The following is a 12,629-nucleotide window of genomic DNA, read 5'->3' on the forward strand; positions in this document are numbered from 1 at the left end:
TCAATATGCATATAACAATACACATGTAGCTATGTATGTTATATATAACACATAATACATAAAAATAGTATCTATAATTTGTCTATATGTAATATATTTCAATGCAGTAGATAAGTAGATAAGTTATAAGTAGATAGGTTACAACTGTATTAAATATATTATAAAATAATGCATCTAACTGTAATATATGTTATAGTATAACTAATGTATAGTTATAAAATTATCAGTATAAATAACTGCCATGTGATGCAATATTTCTATAGTTTTCTATATTGGATGCTTCTGAAAGACCAAGAAGAGACTTGCCCATGTCCCTGATTGGGGTGTGTGTGTAGGGCTGTGTCTGCGCACCAATGGGATTCAGGAGCCGCAAGTAAAAATTGGGATTTTTTTGCAGTTTCTGGGACATATCTGTTTTTATACGGTGGCAGAAAAAGACATGTAGAAATTTTCATTCATCAAGTGTGGTCTGGATGCCTGGAAGTCCTGCTGTGAATCTATTTTTCCTGCCAGAAGGAGATATTTAATAAGCAGGTACCGTGCATGGAGCTGTTCTGGCCAAGGATAACTTGGAAGGAATTTAAACAACACCCTTCGATATCCGTCTCTCCCTTTGCACACGTTTCAAGTTTAGTAATTTAATAGATATGTTATTGTCCTTTCCTCGTTAGTGTGCTTGACTCATCTGTGTTTATGACTCTGAAAAATTCTTTTTTTTATGTACTTAGGAGCTTTAAAATGGGATATAACTTCCGACCTCGTGTCACTAGCTTGTTTTCAACTGAAAGTTTTCAGCTTCACCTGATTTATATTTACTTGTTTGTATGACAAAATCACAGGTTCTCCTCAGAAACAAAGACTGGGCAGGTTAAAAGAATAAAGAAAAACTGGGCACTGCCAATATAAGATCAGCAACTGAGATGTTCTGGAAGGATTGCCAAATTTTAAAAAATCCATTTATAGAAGTTTTACAAAAGCATGAAGACTATTTACTGCAATGCCTGAAATACCTGTATTTCTGCTCTGCTCTCTGTTCCTTGAATATTTTAATGCTTTCAAGACATGCATGCACTGTTTATTGAAAGAACAACTGCAGTCTTTTTTATAAAACAGAATATATTCTATATGGAATACAGAATATAAATAGAGAATATGAAATAATATAAAAGAATATTAAATAGTAAAATAATAATAATACTGGATTATTGCAACATGTTATTTCTGACCTCTTTTACAGTTTCTTGCCTGATGATTCATGGAATGGGCACAACACAAATAATGGTTTGTTCTTAAAGCCACAGATCTGCAAAAACCCCTTTGTCCTATTCAAAGGCCTTTTGTATCTGTTCAATTTTTAGTGGCGTCTCCTTTTGTCATTTAAGGTGACATCATTTATTAACCGCTGACTTGAGTGCTTGGGGTTATATAAAAAAATCCCATTATTTTCCCTTCTGGGTATGGATGTTCCTTGCTGCGGGGAGGAAGGCGACAGTGAGAGGAGGTTGGTCCATCCTTGGAAGGAAACGAGGAATAAATTAGGGACTGTCATTTGCCAGGAGATCACGGCAGGGGTGACGCCGCGACGGGTGACACCAGGATGGGTGACACCATTACCTGTATCTCTCCCTCCATTGATCTGGGCCCCCATGACTTTAGCAGAGATGCACAGGAACACTTTCCCATCAGGTTTCATGATGGAAACATCCCTTTGTCCCCACATGCTCCAACACGATGTCCCTGACTCTTGGCTGGTATTGTCCTGGTCTCAGCACAGTGACGAGATAGGAAAGAAAAAAATATATAATCAATAGCAAGTGTCAGGGAACCTGGTTAATTTTCTCAGACATAAAAGTACTTCTTGTGTATTTACTTGTGCTTACATAAAAGTACTTACTTGTGCTTCTGTTTCTTTCTTATATATGCTTTGGGCAAAAATCTGCGAAACAGGTGATTTTTTTCCACTGTCTCTCGCAGTTGTGAAACCTGCTGCTAAAATCTCTCCGAGTTTCACTGTCTTAAAACATCCTATTGATGATTACAGGATTTACTACATTTTTTTCAGTTGTTTCCATTGCTAAACTGCCTAAACCTGTGTTTCAAAAGGACATGTAGCATCTTTGACTTGTTGTCATCTCCTGTTTTCATTGCAGGCAGATAGATGATGTGGAGGTGTGGTTTGTTTGTTTGTTTGTGGGTTTTTTTTCCAATTTACAAAGAAACGATGAAGCCAAATTGGTGACTTCAGAATCCGAGCAGATTCTTTGCTGCCTGCTACTATTATTCATAGGTGGGCAGAGAGCCAAGGGGTAAATCCCTATCCTTTGAACAGGTTTTACTGGAGCAGGGATAATCGGTGTCTGAAGTCTATCAAGGCAAGACGGTGTCGTCCCTGGGGGGTTTCAGCGAGGCTCACACACTGGGGATGGTGTGAGTGTGGGATGGAAGGAGGAGGAACGGACCAGGCAGGGTTATCCCCGAGGCTGCTCACCTTCCCGTGGGAGAGGAGATTCAGGCTCACAGAATCACAGAATCACAGAATGTCAGGGATTGGAAGGGACCTCGAAAGATCATCTAGTCCAATCCCCCGCCGGAGCAGGAACACCCAGATGAGGTTACACAGGAAGGTGTCCAGGTGGGTTTGAATGTCTCCAGAGAAGGAGACTCCGCAACCCCCTGGGCAGCCTGTTCCAGGTTCTGTCACCCTCACTGAGAAGAAGTTTCTTCTCAAATTTAAGTGGAACCTCCTGTGTTCCAGTTTGAACCCATTACCACTTGTCCTATCATTGGTTGTCACTGAGAAGAGCCTGGCTCCATCCTCCTGACACTCACCCTTTATATATTTATAAACATTAATGAGGTCGCCCCTCAGTCTCCTCTTCTCCAAACTAAAGAGACCCAGCTCCCTCAGCCTTTCCTCATAAGAGAGATGCTCCACTCCCTCCAGAGGTGGGAGAGGGGAGGCAGGGATGGATGTTAAGGTCAGGTTGCCTCAAGTGTGGGAAACTCAGCTGGGATTTCAAAAGCAGCTGCAGGCAGAGGGAAAAATCATGTTTTTTGAAAAAAAGAAACCTTTACCCATGGAAAGTTTCAAAGCAGGGTTTCCTTATAGCTGTCTTGTAAAAAAATACATATAATAAAAATCATCTGCTCCTGGGGCAAAGCCCTGCACTCCAAGGGCTTGCGGGGTAGAAAAATGGTGGGTTTAGTTCATTTGAGGTTTCACAGAGGACAAAACATTCTGCTGGTTTGATGTGTCGGAAGCAGAGATGCTCGGGGACCCCTCCCTGCAGCATCCCTGGTGGGATGGGATCTGGGGTCAGTGTCCTCTCCGGCCATCAGCTGGGTGGCCTGAAAACCTGGCTTAGCACCACAGCCTGGGAAAGCTTGGCTCAGCGTTGTCCACAGCAGCTTTATTGCTGCATCATTTAGGGGAAATATCCATCACAAGGAGCAGGCATGGCCAGGTTTGAGACCAAGTCCTTCAGAAATATCTTATATTGCAGTGGAGAGCAACAGCTCCCTGTGGCTGAGAGGGGAAGGAGGGTAAGGGCAGAGGGTTGCTGCTGTGCCACTGCAATGCTTCACACCTACACATGTTCCTCTCATGCCTGTGTTTGTCCCAGCCCTGGGGACTCTGGTGCCACACCAGCCCTTGGCTTGTGGGCAGCTGTGAGGACACAGGCAATGTGCAGGACAGGAGATCCCTGCTGCTTCCCCAGCAGTAAAAATAGCTGCTGGACTTCCCACCCACACTGGGGACAGGAGGTGTCTGGACCACCTTCCCCTTGCACTCGCTGCTGCTGATACAGCCTTATTCTGGTGCCTGTATTTTGGCAGAGATGTGGGGCTGGGGATGTGCCTGAGAGTGAGCACCCACTGCCTGTGCTCAGCAAGGAGCCAAATTTCCAGCCCCACATCAGCCTTGCAGTTCTAGGCAGGGGCTGAACCTTGTTGACCCAAGTTCAAGGTCCTGCACCTGGGCTGGAGCAACCACCGGTATCAATACAGGTGAAGGAAGAAGGGATGGAAAGGAGCCCTGTGGAGAAGGACTTGGGTGAAAGATGGGACATGAGCCGGCAATGTGCGCTTGCAGCCCAAAAGGCAAATTGTATCTTGGGCTGCATCAAAAGCAGCGTGGGCAGCAGGTGGAGGGAGGTGATTCTGCCCCTCTGCTCCGCTCTGGTGAGACCTCACCTGGAGTCCTGTGTCCAGCTCTGGGGTCCTCAGCACAGGACACACATGGACCTGCTGGAGAGGGGCCAGAGGAGCCACAGAAATGATCCGAGGCTGGAACAGCTCTGCTGGGAGGACAGGCTGAGAGAGTTGGGGTGTTCAGCTGGAGAAGAGAAGCTGCGGGGAGACCTTATTGTGGCCTTTCAGTGCTTAAAAGGGGCAGATGGGAAAAACAGGAAGAGACTTTTTAGCAGGGCCTGTTGCGATAGAACAAGGGGTGATGGTTTTAAACTAAAAGAGGGGAGATTCAGGCCAGACATGAGGAAGAAATTTTTTATACTGAGGATGGTGAGAGCCTGGCCCAGGCTGCCCAGAGAGGTGGTGGATGCCCCATCCCTGGAGGCATCCCAGGCCAGGCTGGACGGGGCTCTGAGCAACCTGAGCTGGTGCAGATGTCCCTGCTCATGGCAGGGGTGGCACTGGATGAGCTTTGAAGGTCCCTTCCAACCCAAACTGTTCTATGATTCTGTGAACGTCCCTGGGGAGACTTACCCTGCTCCGGGCATCGCTCGGGGCTCAGCACACACAGACATTGCTCAGGGCAATTCTCTCCAGCTCTGCTGTGCTGCCAGGCTCAGGGCCAGCTCCCAGCCGCCTCTGTTTACTCTCAACGGCAGTGTTGGCCTTCAGGCTGCTCCAGGTGTTTGGCCTTGGGTGCATGGCTTTGTCTGGCTTTCCTCTCCCACTCCTGGATGTTTTCAACCTCCTGTGGGAGAAGATGCTCTCCCAGACCTGCTCCCCCCGAGCTGTTCTTCTGCTTTAACTCTTGCTTGGGCAGAAGCCGTGGCTCCTCGCTCACCACTCATCCATGTTGTGCACTAAGTGCAGACACAAGACACCAACCTACAGAGCAAAACAGCTGAGCGATATATTCACTATTTCTAACAAACATGCCTATACATGGCAAGCTATACAGTGACCCACCCCTGCTGTCTGCTGGTTTCTCGCAGAGTGTTTGTTAGCGAAGTCTTATCAACCAGTGTTAGCAGGAGCAAAGGAAAAGCACCTTTGTGATGTCCCATAGGTAGAGAGGACAGCCAAGAAGCTCTCAGAGCATCTTTCCAGCCCATCTGAGTCCCCTCAGTACACTAGCCCTGTTGCAGAGCCAGCCATGGTGTTCACCTTGCTCAGCGCCCTCTGAAAAATGCTCCACGTGCTGCAGGATCCAGCCCAGTCCAATTACCAGCTGTTGTGTCAAGAAGAAAGGTTAAAGTCGTGGCCCATCACAGGAAAGAAATGTCTGTCTGCCCCCTGTAACATCCTTCCTGGGTCACATCCAGGCCGGGGTCAGCACCATGCAGAGGAGGGTCCGTGACTTCTCCCTGCACACCCAAGGCAGGGGGAGCTGGTGGGATTTACTGCCTGTGGATGCGAAGCCACAATCTCCGCCGCAAACCTGGGGAGAGATGGTGTCCATCAGCCCCAGGACCTTCTCTTAGCTCCCCATCCCGCTCCCAGGCTGTCCCGGGGCCTGACACCCCTCATCGTCCCCCAGGGCTGGTGGGATGCTTACGGTAGAGGCGGTACGCGGTGGGGACCAGGCTCAGCAGGAGGACCAGGACACTGGTGGCCAGGGGGACCCAGACCAGGGGGCTGCAGGCACCTGGAGAGCAGGAGAGAACATGGTGTGGAGCTTCGCCCAGCTCAGCACCCAGCATCATCCTGCCCTGGCAGCTTTTAGGGATGAAGAGTGGGGTGAGAGGGGAGAAAAATAAGGCAGGTCCTCAGGAGGGGTGGAGGATGCGGCCAGCACCCTGGGGTATCCCTTGGAGAATCTATTGCACCCCAAAGGCATTGCAGAGAACTTAGCTATGAGTCACGATGAGGAAGAAATATTTTACACGGAGGGTGGTGAAACACTGGCCCAGGTTGCCCAGAGAGGTGGTGGATGCCCCATCCCATGAGACATCCCAGGCCAGGCTGGACGGGGCTCTGAGCAACTTGAGCTGGTGCAGATGTCCCTGCTCATGGCAGGGGTGGCACTGGATGAGCTTTGAAGGTCCCTTCCTACCCAAACAGTTCTATGATTCTGTGATTCTACGATTCTATGAAATACGTCCTGGCCCCTAAATCCTTGCATATCGCAGCGGACTGTTCCTGAAGGCTGAGATCACCTCCAACCAGAGCAGTGGGTCTAGGTGGGCCCAGATGCCTGCCCCAGCAGGGTCATGTTGTGGTAGCCCCCACCTCAGGACAAACTCCAGCTGAACCTTGGAGACCCCCAGGAGCTCAGCAAACCCCTTTTGCAACCCAGCTAGGTGCCGTACCTTTCTTTTTGGCAGCTTTGCTTTTGGTTACGCTCCGCACGGGCTTTGTGGAGACTGGTGCCTCAGTGGTCTTCGGAGGCAGAGGCAAAACATCAACTGGTGGAGAAGAGCATGGTCAATATAGCATTGAGTTCAGTGGAGGTCCCAAACAACAAGCAAGAAGGGCTGGAAATTTTGACTTTTAAAATTAGCCTCATCCAGGGATGCCCCACAAAGAACTGGGTCACCTGAAGGGGCCTGGGAGCTGGACCTGAACCTCTTGGTGGCCACAGAAGTTACCAAGAGCTTATAAAAGCACTAATAAAACAACGTACCAGGCAAACAAGGGCAGAAGGTTAAGAAAGGAGAAAGGAAGCTTCCTTGAGCTACATTTACTGCCAGGTACCATCTCATCAGCATTGCACAAATTCAAGGGTAGCAGAAGATTTCTGTAGCACTGGGAGGTTTTAAGAGCTCTCTGGATCTTTTCCATACTCAGATTGCTCTAACCTTTGCTCAAATTTGGATTTTTTTTTTCCTTATAAAATTAGGGCAGGATTTATTATTCTGTGAATTACAATGGAGTGCATTCATCTCTCTGTAAAACTGGTCAGGAAAATATCCCAGTAATGTAATTAAATAGCTGTACCTCTGCTCAGACTCTACTTATTCACAATTCTGGGTGATTCAAAACTGTTTTTGTCTGCTTCTATCCAGGACTGAAATTCCTATGGAAACTACCGTTCTTTTACGTGGAAATAAGAGATATCAGGTGCCTGGGATTTATCTGGATGACTTCTCCCTTACATTATAATAGACTTAAAGAAAAGGAACTTAAAGACAAACTGTTTTATCATGTGTACTGAAGGAAAAATGAAAATATCAAGCAAAGCCTGAGTCTTCCCAGAGCACCTGCTGATGTTTAGGTCTAAATTGGAGTGTCCTTGATCATGCTGCTTTTCAGCCCTTTTTTTTCATGCTTTGCTTTGCACAAAGATATGTGCCCAGTTGATAAAAACCAGTTGCCCTTTATCTCAAAGCAGTTTTTCTTCAAGCCGGCAAGAATCCAAAAGCAATTTCTCAGCCAGCTCAAGGTGCAGGGCATATTAAAAAAAAAAAAAAAAAAAAGCAACCAACAGAAAGATCAGGACAATAGGGATGATTTAAAGTCAGCAGCCATAGCTGCATGTTGGTTAAATAAGTTATTTTTCTCTCTAAAAGCCTGCAAACTAATGGCCGAATCCTACTTTAAACACATTAGCTTTCCTACACCACCTCCTGCTCAGTGGTCAAAGGGAAAATGGGCAGAAAAGAGCTGCTGTATCACCCAGGGTCTGTAAAGCATCATCCCCACAGTGACACCCACAGACAGATCTGATTTCTGGCTGGAGCTCCCCAGTGATGGTGGATTGTGAGATTTGAGGAATAAATCCCAATTCAATCCTTTATGCGAAGGACAGGCTTGAAACCTGTGGCCAGAGCCACCCCAGCGATGCCAGGGATGATCTCCTCTGGCCTGGAAGATGCTGCTCTGGTGACTTGGAGGAAGGGGAGGGAAGAACCGGGGTGCAGAGGACCTGTGAGCTGAGCAGTACATCCAGCCTCTCATACAAAGTACCACAAGGGATGAGGAGAACACAGGGCAGGCTCCCTAACATAGGTTGTCCTCCCCCTCTGCTCTGCCCTGGTGAGGCCACGTCTGGAGTTCTGCGTCCAGTGCTGGGCTCCCCAGCTTAAGAAGGACAAGGAATTACTGAGGGGAGTCCAGCAGTGGGCTATGAAGATGCTGAGGGATCTGGAGTATCTTTCTTATGAAGAGAGACTGAGAGAGCTGGGTCTGTTCAGCCTGGAGAAGAGAAGCTGAGAGGGGATCTCATCAATGTTTATAAATATCTCAAGGGTGGGTGTCAAGAGGATGGACCAGACTCCTTTCAGTGGTGCCCAACAACAGGATGAGGGGCAATGGGCACAGACTGAAGCACGAGAGGTTCCATCTGAATATGAGGAGAAACTTCTTTACTGTGAGGTGCCAGAGCCCTGGACCAGGCTGCCCAGAGAGGCTGTGGAGTCTCCTTCTCTGGAGACATTCAAACCCACCTGGACACATTCCTGTGTGATCTGCTCTGGTGAACCTGCTTTAGCAGGGGGGTTGGACTGGATGATCTCCAGAGGTCCCTTCCAACCCCAACCAGTCTGTGATTCTGTGATATAGAGGTTGAACACCTTCCCATGGAAATCCTAAAACACTAGGACCAACACAGTGCTCAGGGCATGAGCACAGCATAGAAACTGCTGGTGGCAAAAGGACTGTCACAAGCAGCTGACCTAAAATATAGCATTTTTCTCAATTTTCTGACTTATCTGGTGTCATAGGCCCCTTCACAAAAACCCCAAGGCCCCAATATTGCATCTCAAAATAGGGAAGGGTCTGCCAACACGCATCACCCCTTACCTGGGGGACCTCATCACACATTTTGGAGCCCCAGGGGTGATGCTTACCCACACCAAGACGTGTCCCGCTGCCCAGGAGGAGCTGGAAGGACTGGGAGATGGAGCAGTAGTAGGTGCCATTGTCCGAGGCACGGAGCTGGCTGATGTGCAGGCTGTAGGAGCTTTGGGAACTTGCCCCTTGGACACTAAATTTGTCCTGGCTGATGTTTGCGCCGTACGTCACTTTGCCCAACGGGTTGGAAAATACCAAGAACTCGAAATTTTGCCTCTCCTGGCTCCAGCGGTACCAGTACACCCCCGTGTGCTCCTTCTTCAGCTCACAGCGGATTTCTGTTTTATTGTTAGTTTGGGCTAAAATATGCCCGGGAGTCTGGGATAAAAGCAGATTTGTATAGAAACCTAAGAGAAAAGACAGTAATACACAGTTACTATTTTATTTTCATTGCTTTTCTTCCATGCTAAGTACAGATTTTCTTTGTGGGCTTAATCTCATCAAGTAGTCACAGACCTGGGGATCACACGAGTGAGGAACAGGAGCATCTTTATCAGGATGGTCCCACATTCCCTCAGAGGCCTTTTTTTGAGTTTCCCGACTATTTTTTGCTCAAGCCTGGTTATGCAGGTAGAGTTTGCCCTATAAACACATCTAGAGAGGAGGCTCAATGTCAGGGAGAGGGATGGAGGGATGATTTTGAGGGTGTCCTTGGGCCTCTATGCGCATGGAAGGGCATCCCCACCTGTGCTTATGGATGTCCCTCTCCTGCCCTCCTTTTCTCACATTGTTTTGGAGAGGCTTCACCTCTATTTCAGTAGATTTTTTTGAGCCTCTTACCTTATTTGCCAGATTTTTGTTCTGACAGAAGCAACGGCAATAAACTTCAGGTCACATCTCGGATGCAGAAGAAGACCAAAAAGCATTCAAAACTTCTCAAAATGAGCCACTTTGATATTAGTTTTCAGACTATTATTTTTATATGAATTTTGAGACCTAGGGAATGAGAGGAAGTGAGGGGTAGCGGTGAGGTTGAAAGATTCTGTCTGACATCGCATCGCCGTGTTTGGGCTTTGCAGCTTTTGTGGAAATTATCTGAGTCGTGTTCGGCCTGGGCAGATGTGAGCGATGTCTGTCTGAGCGAGGATGTGTCCTTGTGAAAAGGAAAACAGGTAACTTGTGATCCCTTCTGTTCCGCAAACACTTCTACAAAGTGGCAGATACTCCGAGACCAAGTGAAAAACAGCCCTTTGTAGATAAGGATGCTCTTGCTTCCCCCGTCTGTTTCCCAGGCATTTTTACAGCCATGCAAAAAGCTCAACAAAATACATTTTTAAGGGATTTTTTTTTTTTTACCTTAAAATGTCCGTATTCCTTCAAAATCCCAAAGCTGCTGATGGTAGTTGTTGCAAACAGCCTTGGGCAGCCCTGCAAACCCGGCGGTGTGGGAACGGGTTTGCATGACCACAAGAACACCTGAAGCCATCCCCACGGCCCATGGCCCCCATGTCCCCGATGGGGACAGAGGACTGACACAGATCCACAACCCTCCTCTGTCCCACAGCAATGACCCCATCGCTGCCGGGACCCTGCAGCGACGAGCAGCCTTCAACCTAATATTGCAATGCTGAAATTCAGGTGTTGCACAGCAGCCACAGCATTTCACCACATCTTCTGGCTCTGTGATAATGTAAATGTCTCCTTATTACTAAAATACACCACTTTCAGGGTTTGGAGTGCAATCCTCTCAAACTTTGCTCTGGCAAACACCTGTATGTTTTTTTTAGGGGATGAAATGTGTGTGGTCGTGGGACATGGCGGCTTCAGGGTCCTCTTGGCTGTCCTGAGATCTCGCTCCACCGGCTTTGGAAAGTTAACCCCCCATGAAAACCTTTTGCTCAAGCTGTTAGAGGTGAATCAGAAGGGATGAGAGGGGATCCTGGAAAATGCTCAGCTCTGCTCTGAGCCAGAGGTTGAGCTGCAGCTGGGGTGGAGCCGGAGCAGAAAAGCTCAACCTCTGCTGCATCTTCATCCCCCAAAACCTCCCTGTTCACTTTTCTGGTGCATATTTGCACAGGGGGACACGAGGAATCAGAGTGGGATGGCTTTGCTTCCACATGCTTGGCCAGACCAGCCTGCAGCAGCTCAAAACCAGTCTCTGTTCCCTTTGCATTTGTAGGGCAAACTCTTATTTATTGGGGTTTTTCTCAGCAGGGACCCTACCGTATAAATCTATAGGATATTATTACCTGTATATAGGCATTGATAAAGTGCATCAGGCTGTTTGCTGTCAGATCGGCCATGTTACGCCGTGGCTGGATCACCACCATGTGCTGCAAACAGAACTCCCTGCAGTCCTGACGGCATCTAGTGAGGATGCTGAGCGGCTGCGGACCCAGGCTGGGCAACACCTGGGGGGCCAACGTGAGCTGTGACCCTAATATATACATCCAACAACTATTTCATACTCCAAACATTTTCTACCTAAGAACCGATGGCACAATTTGTCCTGTAAAGTGTAATTCTGCCACTTTGCCATAACATCGACTGTATATGTTTGGTCCAGAACTCCTGCAACCTCCCTGCAACAGGCAGAAGGTAACACAGTTTTATAACACACTGATTCCAGCCAGGGCCCTTGCGAAACTTCCAGTTCTTGGATAGATTTAGAAGAAAATTAGATGGATGTTTATCATCTTTGTGTTACACAGGCAACAGAGAGAGGTGCTACTTTAACTTCTCCACCAGCAGCTTCCCCCAGTCCATCTGCATTAAGAAGGTGCAGTAAAAACAAACTCTGAGAGGTCTCTGCCGCTGTATATATATATATACTTTTATATATATATATGTATTTATGCATATCATTATATATTGCACTATAAAGGGAAGAGAAGAAGAGAAGAATAGACTATTTCAGTTGGAAGTGACTTAAAATGATCAACTAGTCCAACTGCCTGACCACTTCAGGGCTGACTAAAAGCTAAATCATGTTATTAATGGCATTGTCCAAAATTATGTGGTGACAGGTAGTAATATCCTGTAGATCTGTACTATGCCTGTATATTTAAAGTTTCCATCGTCCAGATGCCATGCGATGCATCCCACATGCTGGAGCAGGCTGGAGGAAAGGCTCCAACCTGATTTTAGCTGCCCTCAACCCTTAAGAGACCTGTCCCTCTTACCTGGGATCTGGAAGCAGATGCAGAGATGGAGCCAAAGCCGGGCCATGGGGTCAACAATGGAGGGGGTTTGGTCCAGATCTCCCTTTCCACGTGTGGTGGTTGGGTTGGCTTCACCCCAGGAGGTTCTGCCCTGTCTCCATGCAAATGTCTCACCGACAACTGCCAAAGAACATCTGCCGTGGCAGCTTCTTCTGCGCCGAGCCCTCAAAGCAGGTGTGCATCAGGGCAGCAGCCCCACACTGGATCCCCCAAAATCCTCTTTAGGAACTAAACTCCAAAAACTCATTGATTTTTAATAATGATTTCTTCATATCTCATCACTTAGCTTTTCTTCCTTCTTTTAATCTAGCTCCGTGCAATTAGAAAAATCAGAAACGTAGGAGCTTGGCGTGAAAAATCAAAGCAGGAAAGGATGAATTTTGGCTGTTTTCTCTGTTGAAATCAAAATGCGTTCAAAATAAGGAGAAGGTGCAATTTGAGCTGTGGGGATGGGTCCTTTGGCAGAATCATTAGCAGGAGGTGTTT

The 12,629-nt window shown here is 47.5% G+C and overlaps 1 protein-coding gene across 1 annotated transcript; it reads right to left on the reverse strand.

Moving 5' to 3' along the window:
* Positions 1 to 5,588: 5,588 nt before the first annotated feature.
* Positions 5,589 to 12,390, reverse strand: CD8B (CD8 subunit beta). Its single transcript, XM_065634719.1, is given in 5 exon segments — positions 5,589 to 5,629; positions 5,747 to 5,836; positions 6,501 to 6,596; positions 8,979 to 9,329; positions 12,105 to 12,390. Coding segments are annotated over 5 exon segments (864 nt in total).
* Between the last annotated feature and the right edge of the window lie 239 nt (positions 12,391 to 12,629).

The sequence above is a fragment of the Caloenas nicobarica genome, chromosome 4, assembly GCF_036013445.1.
Source record: "Caloenas nicobarica isolate bCalNic1 chromosome 4, bCalNic1.hap1, whole genome shotgun sequence".
NCBI classification, from domain to species: Eukaryota; Metazoa; Chordata; class Aves; order Columbiformes; family Columbidae; genus Caloenas; species Caloenas nicobarica.